Raw genomic sequence first — 18,586 nt, forward strand, 5'->3', positions numbered from 1 at the left:
TTGCAAAGAGTTGGACATGACTGAGTGACTAACACTTTCTTGGGGTTAGTTTAACATATTAAGTATAGATGGAGAATAAATTGGAAGTCAGATATGAACTAACTCTTTAAAAAGCAATATAGAGGCAATGGAAATGGAAAATATATAGGAGAGGTTAAAAGGCATGGAGGTTAGAATAAGAAAAATTGAAAGAATTAAGGGAATAGAGGAAAGCCAAAATTCTTAGAAATAAGAGTTGACATTTTTTGAGAAGTAATAAATGAGCCTACAGATACAGGAAGTGTATACCAAACAGGATACATAAATTCACACACACTTATGTTGTAGTCAAACAGAAAAACACCAAAAGAGAAAATCGTAAAGGACCAAAGAAAAAAGACAAGCCACCTACCACAAGCAATAAGAATGATAGATTTCTCACTGCAACAATGGAAGCTAGAAGAGGAGGGCATAACATCTTCAATATGATAAAAAGAAAACTATCCATCTAGAATTTTATGTCCAGAAAAACAATATTTTTAAAATAATGGTAAAATGAAGACATTTCAGATCAACAAAATAGAATTTGCCTTCAACAGACTTCTACTTAAGGAAATTCTACTTTAGGAAGAAGGAAAATGGTACCAGAAAGGAGATCTGAGATGCAAGAAGGAATGGTGAGCAAAGAATTTGGTAAGCATCTGAGTAAATCTAAACAAGTGCTACCTGAATAAAATAATGATGTCTAACTTGTGAAGTAAAAGATATAATATTGGCCAATTAGGAGAGATTAATATATTGATTTGTTTTGAAAATAAATTAGTATATTAATTTTAAATTATCATGCATGTTAAAATTGCAAAGATAACTTCCTAAAGAAAAGTGAATGTATAACTTCTAAATTAATAAAGAGGAAAACTGGATGTTTTTGGGCCACACCATTTGGCATGCAAGATCTTAGTTTCCTACCAATGATTGAATCCACACCTCCTGCCTTGGAAGCATGCAGTCTTAACCACTGGACCACCAGGAAGTCCCTGGAATTTTTAAAAGCTGTTTTTCAAGGCTTTGCCACTTAGCTTTGTGACCTCTGTCCTGTTACATAACCTCCATAAGCCTTAGTTTCCTCATCTTTAACATGTGGATAATAGTAGAACCTCCCTTACAGGATTGTTGTGAAGATGTAATCATATAATGCATGCAAAGAAGCTTAGCACAAATCTACAACATAGTTAGGTGTTCAGTATATATTAGACATTACTGTTACGAATAGTGACTTAGTCTTGTTCATGCTTTAAAGCCATGCTAGAATCTGCCAACATCACACCCAGCCTCTCTCCAGTGAGAGGGAAAGCTACACCCAAAGATAGCTAAAAAGTGTTACACAGTTCATAACTGTTAGGTCTTCCTTGTGTTAATCACAACTCCTTGCTTAGAACCTTCAGAATTCAATATTGCCTTTCAGTAAAAAGTTCAGAGCTTCAAGGCTTTCTACAGCCTAGCCTGACCAACTTGATCTCATGAGTTCTCTTTAAATCCTTGAGTTAAACCTCTAAACATATTTGAGGTCTCCTTCCTTAATGCTTTTGCTTAAAATGCCCTTGTGAAGAATAGGTAGAATTTGAATGACTTCCTTCATCTGGAAAACCTTCACTCTCTGCTAAATCCAACCTATTCTTCAAATCCCAGCTCAAGTCCCATAAGAGTTCCTGACTACTATAGCCCAAAAGTAATTTATACTTTGAAAAAGTATCATCTAAACCAGGCTTTCTATGGTAATTTATACCTGTTTCTTCTACTCCAGTTTTCAGTTGAGCCTTTATTTAAATTTTATATTGTCACAGAAAGCTTCCCTCAAGTTTGCAGGTCTTTCCAGCTACATTTTCAGATCCTTAAGATAGTGGCTATTAATTGTATATCTTTGTATTCCCTGTAGTTCCTCAGGAAGGGAAACTAACATGTAAGTGCCTACAATATACCAGGTATTATACTAAATGGTTTCTTATATTGATAATATATATCTTACTTATTCTTCAAAATAAACTTATGTAGACGTTAGTGCCCTTGTTTTACAGATGAGGACATTGCACTTGAGAAAGGTTAAGTAACATACCAAGGCACTTAATTAGTCAATGGCAGAGCTGGGTTTCTACTACACCATCCATCAAAATAGCCTGCAACTAATACCTTGGAGGTAAAAAAGCTCAAACAGTATACATCTTTCTACTTAACTTATTTGTATCCCACTGTGAAATTTAGAATGTCATGGAAACAAAGAAACCAAAATTCTTCTCAAAAATTGAAATTTGGCATGCCAGTTATTAACTTTGGAGAAGGCAATGGCACCCCACTCCAGTACTCTTGCCTGGAAAATCCCATGGATGGAGGAGCCTGGTGGGCTACAGTCCATGGGGTCGCTAAGAGTCGGACACGACTGAGCAACTTCACTTTCATTTTTCACTCTCATGCATTGGAGAAGGAAATGGCAACCCACTCCAGTGTTCTTGCCTTGAGAATCCCAGGGACAGGGGAGCCTGGTGGGCTGCCGTCTATGGGGTTGCACAGAGTCAGACACGACTGAAGCGACTTAGCAGCAGCAGCAGCAGCAGTTATTAACTTAACAGCCCAACCATAGGAATTCACAAAGAGTTTGAAGTTAGAAAGTCATACTTTTGGGGGAGGGAGTGGATTAAGGAAGTTAAAGAGACTTTTTTTCATTTATTCTCTATTTTTCCTTGAGTTCATGTAATGTGATGTGAAATGAATCACAGAACAAAATGGAACATTCTTTGGGTGCTTGCTGCAAGTCCATATCCCTTTCAGAACGTTCTTTCTTTTCTCTTTTCCCCTTTCCTAGGGTTACACATCTTTCTGGAATGACTGCATATCATCTGGCCTGCGAGGCGGCATCCTGATAGAGCTGGCCATGCGAGGTCGAATCTATCTAGAACCCCCAACCATGCGTAAGAAGCGACTACTAGACAGAAAGGTAGAGCATCCTCCATGAATATCCTCTTATGAAAGGGCAGATACCAAGTCCATTTTGGAAGAATAGCAAGATTTGAGACGTGAGACAATAAAAATACCACTTATTCAGTTGTTCCATTGTCTAACAGGTTTAATTATCCTGTAGCAGAGAGAGAAATCTAAGTATCCATGGTCTAAAGAGTTATAAGAAGTTCATGGTTTTGTCTTCCCTTTTTATGCAGAAAAGTCAGATCTAGGATGGTGTTGATTATTTTTCCGTATTTATCTATAGCTGTAATATTATGAAACAGAGTATTATATAATGAGGAGGTAAACATGTGAGTCAGATGCGGTCTTAACTCTGGTCAGCCTCAGATAACCATTCTGTTTCCCTCCTTCCAATTATTTTGCAAGTACTCCCTAGCATGAGTTATACCACTCTCTCCATTTTCTTATTACTTGTTTTTTCCACTCACAACTTCACTGTCTACTTAGCAGTCTAGTGAAACTACCTTCTTAGGTGTCATCAGCTAATTTTCAGTCTTCAATTTATTTTTCTCTTTTAACCTGTATGTGGTATTTGACACTTTTGACTGCCTCCTATTTGAAATTTCCTCTCTTCTTGACCTTTGTTATAGTACATCCTCTTGCTTCTCTAGTGGTACCCTATTTCCTTTACTTCTCCATTCCTTAATATCTATATCTCAATTTATATCACTTTGTATCCTTTTAGAGATATCATTTACCTTTACAGCTTCATCTATCACCCTTATGATATTAATTTTCAAATTTCTAGACCTGTCTTCTTTTTCCACCTCCAGGAACATAGTTAACTATTATCCAGACATTTCAACTTGGCTATCCCATGTCAGTTAAAACCAAGCTTCATCAACCTTATCCGAGTTTCCTATCTTTACTAATTGTTTCACAAGTTGGTTTTCCAGGCTCAAAGAGTTATTATTGAATCTTTTTTCTCCATTATCATTTATATCGTTTGCCACTGGGGCCCAGTTCAAGTGTTATTTTTATCTATCCATACCAGATTTTAAATTTCTTGAGGAAACAGAGATAATATGTTATGCTGCTTTGCTTTTCCTATGACATTTAACCAGTAGCTCAGATGGTAAAGCGTCTGCCTACAATGCCAGAGACCCGGGTTCGGTCCATGGGTCGGGAAGATCCCCTGGAGAAGGAAATGGCAACCCACTCCAGTATTCTCGCCTGGAAAATCCCATGGCTACAGTCCATGGGGTCGCAAAGAGTCGGACACGACTGAGTGACTTCACTTCACTTCACTTCATATGTATAGCATATTCGCTGATTTTAATTTGAATGAAGTAGATGAACCAGAGTCTCTTGTTTCTTCTTTTCTGAAAGGTACTGCTAAAGTCAGACAGCCCAACAGGTGATGTTTTACTGGATGAAACTCTCAAACACATCAAAGCAACTGAACCCACAGAAACTGTCCAAACATGGATAGAGCTACTCACCGGTAAGATGATGCAGAATGATTTTAAAAATCCCACATTTTATAATCTTTACCCTACTCTTAAGGTTGGAAGAAGAAGTATAGAAATTCAGGGTGCTGAGTAAGATATATATATTTCACTGTTAAACTGTACTAATGAGGGACAAAAAAGGCATGATTAATCAATACATAAAGTTTTCCAAAGCTTCACCTTACCTCTGTATACCTCATAAGCTCACAAGAAATTTTTTTAACATCTGTGTTGATGTATAATTTACATACAGTTGTTGTGTAATTCACATACAGGGTCATCATACAGTTGACCCAGTAAAAGTATACAATTAAATGGATTTTAGTGTATTCACACAGTTGTGCAACCATCATCACAACCTAAGTTTTGAACATTTTCATCATCCCCAAAATAAACCCTATGCTCACTAGCAGTTTTCCCCACGTTTCCCAGCCCTCCTGCCCAGCTCCGACAACCACTAATCTACGTTCTATCTCTGTAGATTTGCCTATTCTGGATATTTCATATAAACGAAACCATACAACTTATGGTTTTTTGTGACTGACTTCCAAGGATAATATTTTCAAGGTTCATCCATGTTGTGGCATGTATCAGCACTTCATTCCTTTTTTCCTCAAAGGCAAGTTCAAAAACTTTAATGTGAATAACTAAGCATACGGCATAAAATTATAGGAGAATCTTCCACAGGGCACTTTGAGGTCATAGCCAGTGTCATCTTCTGGAGCAGTTTTTTTTAAATTGAAGTTTTTATTGAGACATTTGTATTGAGTTGGTCAAAAAGTTCGTTCTGTTTCTTCCATAACATCTTACAGAAAAACTCGAAGGAACATTTTGGCCAACCCAATATATTGACATGCAGTTGTAAGAATTAATACAGAGAGATACCTTTATATGCTTTGTCTAGAATCCCCCACTGGTAAAATTTCTCAAAATTTTAGTATATGATAATCAGGGTACTGAAATTGATATGATTCACCAATCTTGTTAGAATTTGCCTAGGTTTTTTGTTTTGTTTTTTTGTTCTTTTTGGCTGCACCACGTGGCATGTGGAATCTTATTTCCCCAACCAGGGATCAAACCTTGCTGCTTGCAGTGGAAGCACGGAGTCTTAACCATTGGACAGCCAGTGAAGTCACAAATTTCCCCAGTTTTAATTTGACTATTTCCAAATAATATTTCATTGGATGGTTATACTACTTTAGTTATTTATTTATCAGTTGGTGGACATTTGAATTATTTCCTCTTTTTGACTAACGAGAACATTCATAGACAAGTTTTTACGTGGACATGTTTTCGTTTCAGGGGTATATAGTTAACTTTATTATGGTGAAATACACATATTTATTATCTTAATCATAAGTGTACAATTCAGTGACATTAAAAACACAGTGTTATATAACTATTACTTCTCTTTACACTCAAAGCTTTCTCATCATCCCAATATCCCTCTTCCTCCCTCTCTTCATTTCCTGGCAACTTCTTAATGACCTTCTGTCTCTATGAATTTACCTGATCTAAGTAACTCATATAGGTGGAATCATACAGTATTTGTCCTTCCATGCCTGACTTACTTGAAAGCTAAGCATTTTTTTAAGGTTCATTCATCTTAAGCTTACATCAAAAATCTCATTCATTTTTATGGTTGAGTAATATACTGTTGTATGTGATATACCTACCACATTTTGTTAATTTCATCTGTTAATGAACACTTGGGTGTTTCCATCTGTTGGCTATTGTGGGTAATGCTGCTGTGAACCTTGTTGTGCATATATCTGATAAAGTCATTGCTTTCCATTCTTTTGGATGTATATCTTGGAGTAGAATTATTGGGTCATGTGATAGTTCAATAGTTTGAGAAACCACCAAACTGTTTTCTACAGAGGCTGCAGACTTTGACATTCTTACAGCCATGGTAAGGTTCCAGTTTCTCTACATCCTCATTAGCACTTGTTTTGTTTTTAATTATAGCCATTCTAGTAGATACAAACGGTATCTCATTGTGGTTTTGATTTTCATTTCCCTAATGATTAATGATGTTGAGCATCTTTTCATGGATGATTTATGTATCTTCTTTGGAGAAATGTCTATTCAGGTCCTTTGCCCATATTTGAATTGGCTTCTGTTGTTGTTGTTGAGTTTTAGAAGCTCTTTCTATAGTCCCAATGGTAATCCCTTATCAAATATATGATTTGTAAATATTTTCTTTCATTCTATAAGTTATCTATTCACTTTATTAAGAGTAACTCTTGATGCACAAAAGTTGTTAATTTTGATGAAGTCCAGTTTACTTGTTGCCTGACTTTTGGTGTCATATCACTGAAATCTTTGCCAAATCTAATGTCATAAAGATTTTCCCAATGCTTTCTTCTAGGAGTTTTACAGTTTTAGTTCTTAAATTGGTTCTTTGATCCATTTTTACTTAATTTTCGAATATGATATAAAGGTTCAACTTAATTCTTTTGCATGTAGATATGCGGTTTCCCAGAACCATTTGTTAAAAATACTATTCTTTCCCCCTTGAATGGCCTTGGAAGTCTTGTTGAAAATCAGCTGACCATATCTGCAAAGGTTTATTTCTGGACTCTCTATTCTGTTGTATTAACCTGTATGTATGTCCATACTGTTTTACTTACTGTAGCTTTGTAGTAAGTTCTGAAGTTGGAAAAGTATGAATCCACTAATTTTATCCTTCCTTTTCAAAGTTGTTTTGGCTGTTCTGGGTCTTGTGCAATTCTATATGAATTTGAGGGTCAGCTTTTCCACTGCTGTGGAAAAGGCTGTTAGAATTTTATAGGTATTGGGTTGAACCTGTAGATCTTTTTGGCTGGTTATTGCCATTTTAACAGTGTTAAATCTTCCTGTCCATTAAAATAGACCTAGGCTGTCTTTCCATTATTTAGGTCTTCTTTAATTTTCTTTCATCAGTTTTATAGTTTTCAGTGTACAAATCTTTCACCTCCCTGGTTAGACTTATTCTTAAATATTTAATTTTCTTACACAATGTTATAAATGGGATTGCTTTCCTAATTTCATTTTCAGATTATTCATTTCTGATATACAGAAACAACTGATTTTTGTGTTTTCATCTTGTACCCAGCAACTTAGTCGAGTCTATTAGCTCTAGTTGCATTTTGTGTATGTGGGGAGATTTTCTATGTATAGGATCATGTCATCTGCAGACAGAGATGATTTTAGGTTTTCCTTCCCAACTTACATGCCTTTCATTTTTCTTTCTTATCTACTAGCTCTGGATAGAACTTCCTTAAATTGTTGGATAGCAGTGGTGAAAGCAGGCTTCCTTGCCTTTCTTGTTCCTTGACTTTTGGGGGATTTTTCAGTCTTTTAACCATTGATTATGATATTAACTGTAAGGCTTTCATGAATACTCTTTATCATATTAAGGAATTTTTCTTTTATTCCTAGTTTCCTAGAAGTTTTTATAATGAAAGGGTGTTCGTTTTTGTCATTACTTTTCTTTTTTTTTTTAATTGAAGGATAATTGCTTTACAGAATTTTGTTCGTTTCTAAGTTGCATTTCTGAATCAAGTGACATGGTCATATGGGGTTTTTTTTTAATTATATTAAATGATGTATTATTGATACATTGTTTGATTTTTATTTAAATATAATTGGCATAAATGTTATATTAGTTTCAGGGGTACATCATGTTGATTTAGTATTTATGTATATTGTGAAATAATTACCACAATAAGTGTAGTTAGCATCCATCATCACACATAGCTTTTTTTTCTTGTGATGAGAACTTTTAAGATCTGTTTTCTTAAGTGCTTTGAGTGCTTTGTCGCTTCAGTTGTGTCCAACTCTGTGCGACCCTATGGACTGTATGTAGCCCACCAGTTTCCTCTGTCAATGGGATTTTCCAGGCAAGAATACTGGAGTGGATTGCCATGCCCTGCTCCAGGGGATCCTCCCCACCCAAGGATCAAACCCGCATTGCTTATGTCTCCTGCATTGGCGGCAGGTTCTTTACCACTACTGCCACCTGGGAAGCCCATTTGAAAGTCTGTTTTCTTAGCAACTTTCAAATATATAATATACAATGTTAGTAACTATAGTTACCATGCTATATATTACATCCTCAGGATTTATTTATTTTATAACTGAAATTTTGTGTCTTTTGATCTTCATACATTGTGACATTCTTCCCCTTCCCACCCTTAGCAACTACCAGTCTGTTCTGTGTATCTAAAATTTTGGAATTTTTTGGTTTTGTTTTAGATTCCAGATACAAGTGAGATCATACAGTATTTGTCTTTCTCTGTCTGACTTATTTCACTTAGCATAATGCCCTCAAGGCCCATCCATGTTGTTATGAATGGCAAGATTTCCTCTTATTATGGCTGATTAGTATTCCAATGTATGTATATGTGTGTGTGTGTATGTGTATGTTCATGTGTGTGTACCACATTTTCCTTACCTGTTCATCCATAATTGATATTTCAATTGCTCCCATGTCTCAGCTATTGTACATAATGCTGCAGTGAACGTGGGGTACATGGATCTTTTCAAGTTAGTGTTTTCATTTCCTTTGGAAAAATTCTCAGAAGTAGAATTACTAAATTATATGATAGTTATCATTTTAATTTTTTGAGAAACTTCTATACTGTTTTCTATAGTGACTGCACCAATTTACATTCTCACCAACAGTGCATGAGGGTTCACTTTTCTCTATGTCCTTGCCATCATTTGTGTTTTTTTTTAATTTTTAAAATATTTAGATATTTATTTTTATTTATTTACTAATTTGGCTGCACTGGGTCTTAGTTGTAGCATGCAGGATCTTAACTGTGGCATGAGGCATCTAGTTCCCCAACCAGGAATCGAACTTGGGTCCCCTGCATTGGGAGGGTGGAGTCTTAGCTACTGGACCACCTCGGAAGTCCCTATCTTTTTTAAATACTTTTTATTATATATTGGAGTATAGCTGATTAATAATGTAGTAGTTTCAGGTGGCCAGCAGGACTCAGCCAAACATATACATGTATCTATTCTCCCCTAGTCTCCCCTTCCATCCAGGCTGCCGCATAACATTGAGCAGAATTCCCTGAACACTTGTTATTTTTTATCTTTTTAATAATAACCATCCTAACAAGTGTGAAGTGATATCTCACTATAGTTTTGATTTGGAATTCCTTGATGATTACTGACGTTGAGCACATTTTCATGTGTCTTTTGGCCATTTGTATGCCTTCTTTTGAAAAACATCTATTTAGATCCTTAGTCTATTTGAGTTTCTGTTACATTCCTGGGATAAATTTTACTTGATCGTAGTGAATAATCCTTTTATCAAAAAAAAAAAAAAAAAAAAAAAAAAAAAAAAAAAAAAAAAAAAAAAAAAAAAAAATAATCCTTTTATCATGCTGTTGGATTAAGTTTGCTAATATTTTACTAAGGATTTTGAATCTACATTCATAAGACGTATTGGTCTGTAACTTTCTTTTCTTGTGATGTTTTTATTTGGCTTTAGTATGAGGATAATCTTGCCTTGCAGAATGAGTTAACGTGTTCCTTCTTTAGATTTTTGGAAGACTTTGAGAAGGACTGGTGTTAGTTCTAGTTTAAATGTAAGGTAGAATTCACTGATGAAGTCATCTGGCCCCGGACTTTTCTTTGTTGGGATGTTTTGATTTTTGATTACTGATTTCATCTTTTTATTTGCTGAAATTTTCTGTTTCTTTGTCAGTTTAAAGAATTTGAACTTTTCAAGGAGTTTGTCCATTTTTTCTAGGTTGTCTAATTTGTTGGTTTAACATTATTCATAGTGTTATTTTATAATCCTTTTTTTAATCCCTGCAAGGTCAATTGTTAACACCTTCACTCTCATTTATGATTTTTAGTTGTTTCTATCTTTTTTCCTTTGGAAGTCTAGCTAAATGTTTGTGAATTTTGATCGTTTCAAAGAAACAACTTTTAGTTTCTTTAATTTTGTTGGTTATTTTTCTGATCTCTCTTTTTGTATCTCTCTTCTCTAATCTGTTTCCTTCCTTCTATTAACTTAGGGTTTATTTTGCTCTCCTTTTTCTAGTCCATTAAAGTACAAAGTTAGGAGATTGATTTTAGACTTTTTAAATTCAGCCATCTCATCCTCTGTCGTCCCCATCTCCTCCTGCCTCCAATCCCTCCCAGCATCAGGTTCTTTTCCAATGAGTCAACTCTTTGCATGAGGTGGCCAAAGTATTGGAGTTTCAGCCTCAGCATCAGTCCTTCCAGTGAACAACACCCAGGGCTGGTCTCCTTTAGGATGAACTGGTTGAATCTCCTTGCAGCTTGTTTAATTTACACATATAGGCAAATTTTCATTTTCCTTCTTTTATTGATGTCTAATTTCATCCCACTATGGTCAGAGAAGATACTTTGTATGATATCTATCTTTTGAAATATATTGAGATTTATTTTATGGCCTAACATATGGTGTCCTGGAGAATGTGCCATATAAATCTGAGAAGAACATGTATTCTGCAAGTAGGGTGATACAAAACTGTTTACTTCTGTCTGTTCTGTCCATTTTGTTTCATGTATTTTGAGTCTGTTATTAGGAGTGTAAATATTTATAATTGTTTTATCTTCTTGTGGTACTGAACCTTTTATTAATATATAATGTCTCTGTGTCTCTTCTGTCTTATATGATTTAAAGTGTATTTTGTCCAAAATTAGTATAGACATCCCTTCTCTTTTTTGGTTACTATTTGAGTGGAATATCTTTTTCCATCCATTCACTTTCAACCTGTCTGTGTCCTTTGATCTAAAGTGAGTCTCTCATAAACAGCATATAGTTAATCTTGTTTTTTTAACCCATCCTGCCAATTTTTTCTTATGATTAAACAGTTTAATATGTTTACATTTAAAGTAATTACTGGGGCTTCCCTGGTGGTCTAGTGGTTAAAAAATCTGCCTTGCAATGCAAGGGACACTGGTTCGATCCCTGGCCTGGGAAGATCCTACATGCCATGGGGCAGCTAAGCCCATGTGTCACAACTCCTGAAGCCTGCATACCCTGGAGCCAGTGCTCTGCAACAGGAGAAGTCCTCCCACCACAACTAGAGGATAAGCCCCTGCTTGCCACAGCTAGAGAAAGCTCGTGCACAGCAACGAAGACCCAGTGCAATCAAGAATAAATAAATAATTACTGATAAGGAGACACTTCTACCATTTTGCTATTTGTTTTCTATATGGCCTATAGATTTTTGTCCTTCATTTCCTGCATTACTATCTCCTTTTATGTTTGGTTGATTTTTTTATAGTGAAACATTTTGATTCCCTTCTCATTTTCTTTAGTGTATATTCTATAGACATTTTCTTTGTTGCACCATGGGGATTACATTTTATATCTTAAAGTTATGACAACCTAATTTGAATACCAACTTAACTTCAATAACACAAAAATTCTGTTCCTATACAGCTCCATTCCACTCTCTGTTTTGATGTCACAGATTATACCTTTATAAATTGTGTGACCAATAACATAGGTTAATAATTGTTCTTTAATGCATCTGTCTTTTAAAGTATATAGAAAATAAAAAATAGAGTTACAAACCAAAATTAACTTTTATAGTTGTCCATGTATTTAACTTTTATCGGGTGTCTTTATTTCTTCATTACTGCTTCAGGTTACTTCCCTTCATTTCAACCTGCAGTACTTTTTATCATTTCTTACAGGGCAAGTCTAGTGGTGACAACCTTCCTCAATTTTTATTTACCTGCTACTAAGTCACTTCAGTCGTGTCTGACCCTGTGCGACCTCATAGATGGCAGCCCACCAGGCTCCCCCATCCCTGAAGAACACTGGAGTGGGTTGCCATTTCCTTCTCCAATGCATGAAAATGAAAAGTGAAAGTGAAGTTGCTCAGTCATGTCCGACTCCTAGCAACCCCATGGACTGCAGCCCACCAGGCTCCTCTGTCCATGGGATTTTCCAGGCAAGAGTACTGGAGTGGGGTGCCATTACCTTCTCCTTATTTACCTGGGAAAGTCTTAATTTCATTTTCAAGGACACTTTTTCTGGATATAGAATTCTTAGGTGACAGATTTTTTTCTTTGAGCCCTTTGAGTATGTCAACCCACTGTCTTCTAGCCTCCAAAGTTTCTGATGAGAAGTATGGTGATAATCTTATTGAAGATACTTTGTGTATGACAACTCACTTCTCTCTTCCTGCTTTTAAGATTCTTTATCTTTGTAAACTAAATTAATGCTGGAGAGGGTGTGGAACAAAAAAAATCTTCCTACATTTGGTAGGAATGTAAATTGGTGCAGCCAATATGGAGAACAGTATAGAGTTTCCTTAAAAAACTAAAAATAGAGTTACGTACAATCTGTCAATCACACTTCTAGGCATATGTATCTGAGAAAATTCTAATTCAAAAAGATACATGCAACCCAGTGTTCATAGCAGCACTATTTACAATAGTCAAGACATGGAAGCAACCTAAATGTCTGTCAACAGCTGAATGGATAAAGATTATATATATATATGTGTATATATATCCATATATATATATATGAATATTACTTGATAATGAAAAAGAATGAAAGAATGCCATTGGCATCAATATGGATGGACCTAGAGATTATCATATTAAGTGAAGTAACTCAGACAGAAAAAGACAAATACCATTTTCGGATCCACCATCTGCGGTGGAACCGCTGCCAAGATGCAGATTTTCGTGAAGACTCTGATAGGGAGGATCATCACTCTCGAGGTCGAGCCCTCGGATACAATAGAAAATGTAAAGGCCAAGATCCAGAATAAGGAAGGAATTCCTCCTGACCAGCAAAGACTGATCTTCACTGGCAAGCAACTAGAAGATGGACATACTTTGTCTGACTACAACATTCAAAAGGAGTCCACTCTTCATCTAGTGTGGAGACTTCGTGGCGCTAAGAAAAGGAAGAAGTCTTACACCACTTCCAAGAAGAACAAGCATAAGAGAAAGAAGGTTAAATAGGCTGTACTGAAATACTATAAGGCAGATGAGAATGGCAAAATCAGTCGCCTTTGCCGGGAGTGTCCCTCACTCCCGGGAGTGTGGTGCTGGAGTTTTTATGGCCAGTCACTTCGACAGACATTACTGTGGCAAATGTTGTCTGACCTATTATTTCAACAAACCAGAAGACAAGTAATTGTATATTGGTTAATAAAGATATGAGCTAACAACAACAACAAAAGACAGATACCATATGATATCACTTATATGTGGAATCTTTAAAAATTATATAAATGAACTATTTATAAAACAGAAATACACTCATAGAAATAAAAAACAAACTTATGGTTACCACAGTGGATAGCAGAAGTCGGTGAGGGGGGTAGATAAATTAGGAGATGGGACTAACAGTTAGCTCAGCTGATAAAGAATCCACCTGCAATGCAGGAGACCCCAGTTCCATTCCTGGGTCAGGAAGATCTCCTGGAGGAGAGGGATAGGCTACCCACTCCAGTATTCATGGGTTTCCCTGATAGCTCAGACAGTAAAGAATCTGCCTACAGTATGGGAGACCTGGGTTTGATCCCTGGGTTGGGAAGATCGCCTGGAGGAGGGCATGGCAACCCACTCCAGTATTCTTGCCTGGAGAATGCCCATGGAGAGGAGTAGCCTGGCAGGCTACAGTCCATGGGGTCACAAAGAGTTGGACATGACTGAGTGACTAAGCACAGCATATATAAAATAGGTAGACAATAGGGACTTACTATATAGCACAGGGAACTATATAGTCAGTAAATTATAATAACCTAGAATGGAAAAGAATCTAAAATATATGTGTGTGTGTGTGTGTGTGTGTATGTGTGTATGAAAATTACTCAGTCTTGTCTGACTCTTTGCAACCCCATGGACTGTAGCCTGCCAGGCTGCTCTGTCCATGGAATTCTCCAGGCAAGAATACTGGAGTTGGGTAGCCATCCCTTCTCCAGGGGATCCTCCCAACCTGGGATCGAACCCAGGTCTCCTGCACTGCAGGTGTATTCTTTATCATCTGAGCCACCAGGGAAGCCCAAATATATGTGTGTGTAACTCAATACCACACATCTAAAACTAACATAACATTGTAATTAACTATACTTCAATTTAAAATTGGGTTTAAAAGATTGTTTATCTTTGGCTTTCAATAGTTAGATTATAATCTATCTTGGATGTTTTAGTCAACATTGAGCTCATTAAGTATCTTAGATTTGTAGATTCATGTCTTTCATGAAATTTAGACCATTTTCAGCTATTATTTTTTCAAATATTTTTCTGCCCTTTCTCTCTCTTCTCCTCTGGGATTCCTACAATGAAAATATTAGTCCATTTGGTGGTGGCTCAGAGGTTCCTTAGGCTTCATTCACTTTTTTTGTTGTTTTTCCCTAAACTTTATTACTTCAATTGTATTATCTTCAAATTTGCTAATTCTTCTGCCTGCTTAAATCTGTTTTTGAACCCATATAGTATATTCTTCATTTTAGCTGTTGTATTGAAGCTCCAGATTTTCTTTTTGGTTCCTTTTTGTAATTTCTATCTCTTTATTGGTATTCTAATTTTCTTCATCATTTTCCTGTCTTTGTCCATGTCTTCCTTTAGCTATTTGCTAAAGAAAGCATCATAAAGAAACATCTTTAAAACAGCTGTTTTCAAGTATTTGTCTAGTAAACTTGACATCTGGGCTTCCTCAAGTACAAATGTTCTTTTTCTCTTGTCCCTTTTAGTGGAACATACCTTTTTCTATGTGCCTTGTAATTTTTTTGTTGTTGAAAGCTGGATATTGAAATCTTATAATACAGTAACTCTGGAAATCAGACTTTCCCCATCCCCCAGGTTTTGCTGAGTTGTTTGTTGTTATTTTGTTGATTATATTATGGTTTCTCTGTGTTGCAGATCCAACTGAGGTGAAAGCTTCAGATCTCAGGTCTTTTCCAAGGTTGTACTTCAGAGATTACATGTTTTCTTAAGCAAGCACCGTTGCTTTCTTAAATACTGTGTACATGCAGTTGTGTCTGAATGTAAAAAAAGTTTCTTTTTTAAATCCCCTGGAAGCTGCTTCAACTGGCGGGGATTGGAGCAGTGGCAGCCTTTAGCTGTATGTCAGCCATCAGAAGCTACAATCCATAACCAGAACACTGGTCCTGAGATTTCAAAGACAGGGTCCTTATTGCCCATCCTGATTCCAGCAGGCTACACCAGAACTACAGATTTCTGTTCCCACAGCTAGCTTTCATGGGACTGGGGGCTAAGTAGTCACTGCTGCACTGAAGGCTGAAATTGACTGAAATTGATATTGACCACAGTTTGCCAGCCTAGCTTCCCCTGGAACCAACAAGTGTTCGTGGAAACTCAAGAGTTCCAAAAATAATTGTTTCAGATAGATGCTACTAGTATAATTATTGTCTAGGTGGAGAGATGAATTTCTAATACTTGCTGCCATTATCCCAGATACACTCTCTCAATAATTAACATTCTAAAGAACCTTATCAGCTATAATCACATGGACCCCAGCCTTGTCTAACTCAATGAAACTATGAGCCAATGCCATGTAGGGCCATCCAAGACGGACGGGTCATGGTGGAGAGTTCTGACTAAACATGGTCCACTGGAGAAGGGAATGGCAAACCACTTCAGTATTCTTGCCTTGAGAACCCCATGAACAGTATGATAAGGCAAAAAGATAGGACACTGAAAGATGAACTCCCCAGGTCAGTAGGTGCCCAGTATGCTACTGGAGACTAGTGGAGAAATAACTCCAGAAAGAATGAAGAGATGAAGTCAAAGCAAAAACAACGCCCAGTTGTGGATGTGACTGGTAATGAAAGTAAAGTCCTATGCTGTAAAGAGCAATGTTGCATAGGAACCTGGAATGTTAGGTCCATGAATCAAGGCAAATTGGAAGTGGTCAAACAGGAGATGGCAAGAGTAAACATCGACATTTTAGGAATCAGTGAACTAAAATGGACTGGAATGGGTGAATTTAACTCAGATGACCATTATATCTACTACTGTGGGCAAGAATCCCTTAGAAGAAATGGAGTAGCCATCAAAGTCAACAAAAGAGTCTGAAATGCAGTACTTGGATGCAATCTCAAAAATGACAGAATGATCTCTGTTTGTTTCCAAGGCAAACCATTCAATATCACAATAATCCAAGTCTATGCCCCAACCAGTAATGCTGAAGAAGCTGAACGGTTCTATGAAGACCTACAAGACCTTCTAGAACTAACACCCAAAAGAGATGTCCTTTTCATTATAGGGAACTGAAATGCAAAAGTAGGAAGTCAGGAGATACCTGGAGTATCAGGCAAGTTTGGCCTTGAAGTACAAAACAAAGCAGTTCAGAGGCTAACAGAGTTTTGCCAAGAGAACACACTGGTCATAGCAAACACCTTCTTCCAAAAAAACAAGAGAAGACTCTACAAACAGACATCACCAGATGGTCAACACCAAAATCAGATTGATTATATTCTTTGCAGTCAAAGATGGAGAAACTCTATACAGCCAGCAAAAATAAGACCGGGAGCTGACTGTGGCCCAAATCATGAATGCCTCATTGCCAAATTCAGACTTAAATTGAAGAAAGTAGGAAAAACCACTAAACCATTCAGGTATGACCTAAATCAAATCTGTTACGATTATACAGTGGAAGTGACAAATAGATTCAAGGAATTAGATCTGATAGAGTGCCTGAAGAACTATGGACGGTTTGTGACATTGTATAGGAGGCAGTGATCAAGACCATCCCCAAGAAAAAGAAATGCAAAAAGGCACAATAGTTGTCCAAGGAGGCCTTACAAATAGCTGAAAAGACATGAAAGGCAAAGGAGAAAAGGAAAGATATACCTATTTGAATGCAGAGTTCCAAAGAAGAGCAAGGAGAGATAAGAAAGCCTTCCTCAGTGATCAATGCAAAGAAATAGAGGAAAACAACAGAATGGGAAAGACTAGAGATCTCTTCAAGAAAATCAGAGATACCAAGGGAATACTTCATGCAAAGATGAGCATAATAAAGGACGGAAATGGTATGTACCTAACAGAAGCAGAAGATATTAAGAAGAGGTGGCAAGAATACACAGAAGAACTATACAAAAAAGATCTTCATGACCCAGATAACGACTATGGTGTGATCACTCACCTAGAGCCAGACATCCTGGAATGTGAAGTCAAGTGGGCCTTACGAAGCATCACTACAAACAAAGCTAGTGAAGGTGACGGAATTCTGGTTGAGCTATTTCAAATCCTAAAAGACAATGCTTTTAAAGTGCTTTGCTCAATTTTGGAAAACTCAGCAGTGGCCACAGGACTGGAAAAGGTCAGTTTTCATTCCAATTCCAAAGAAAGGCAATGCCAAAGAATGGCAGTGCCAAAGAATGTTCAAACTCCTGCGCAGTTGCAGTCATTTCACATTCTAGCAAAGTAATGCTCAAAATTCTCCAAGCCAGGCTTCAACAGTACATGAACCGTGAAGTTCCAGATGTTCAAGCTGGATTTGGAAAAGATAGAGGAACCAAAGATCAAATTGCTAACATCCATTGGATCATCGAAAAAGCAAGAGAATTACAGAAAAACATCTATTTCTGCTTTTTGACTATGCCAAGGCCTTTGACTGTGTGGATCACAACAAACTGGAAAATTCTTAAAGAGATGGGAATAACAGACCCATCTGCTTCCTGAGAAATCTGTATGCAGATCAAGAAGCAACAGTTAGAACTGGACATACAACAACAGACTGGTTCCAAACTAGGAAAGGACTACGTCAAGGCTGTATATTGTCACCCTACTTATTTAACTTATATGCAGAGTACATCATGAGACATCCTGGGCTGGATGAGGCACAAGCTGGAATCAAGATTGCCGGGAGAAATATCAGTAACCTCAGATATGCAAATGACACCACCCTTGTGGCAGAAAGCGAAGAAGGACTGAAGAGCCTCTTGATGAAAGTGAAAGAGGAGTCAAAAAGTTGGCTTAAAGCTCAACATTCAGAAAACTAAGATCATGGCATCCGGTCCCATTACTTCATGGCAAATAGATGCGGAACAAATGGAAATAGTGACAGACTTTATTTTTGGGGGCTCTAAAATCACTGCAGGTGGTGACTGCAGCCATGAAATGAAAAGACCCTTGCTCCTTGGAAGAAAAGTTATGACCAGCCTAGACAG

At 36.9% G+C, this 18,586-nt stretch overlaps 1 protein-coding gene and 1 pseudogene across 1 annotated transcript in view; both read left to right on the forward strand.

Moving 5' to 3' along the window:
* The window catches only part of GOLPH3L (golgi phosphoprotein 3 like), a 49,297-nt gene that overhangs the window by 24,571 nt on the left and 6,140 nt on the right, over window positions 1-18,586 (forward strand). The window contains exons 3-4 of the mRNA XM_006058120.3: window positions 2,837-2,968; window positions 4,324-4,438. Of these exons, the coding sequence (XP_006058182.1) occupies window positions 2,837-2,968; window positions 4,324-4,438 (247 nt within the window). The remainder of the gene's footprint in view (window positions 1-2,836; window positions 2,969-4,323; window positions 4,439-18,586) is intronic.
* LOC102405505 lies at window positions 12,971-13,923 on the forward strand (annotated as a pseudogene).

This window comes from Bubalus bubalis, chromosome 6 (assembly GCF_019923935.1).
Source record: "Bubalus bubalis isolate 160015118507 breed Murrah chromosome 6, NDDB_SH_1, whole genome shotgun sequence".
NCBI classification, from domain to species: domain Eukaryota; kingdom Metazoa; phylum Chordata; class Mammalia; order Artiodactyla; family Bovidae; genus Bubalus; species Bubalus bubalis.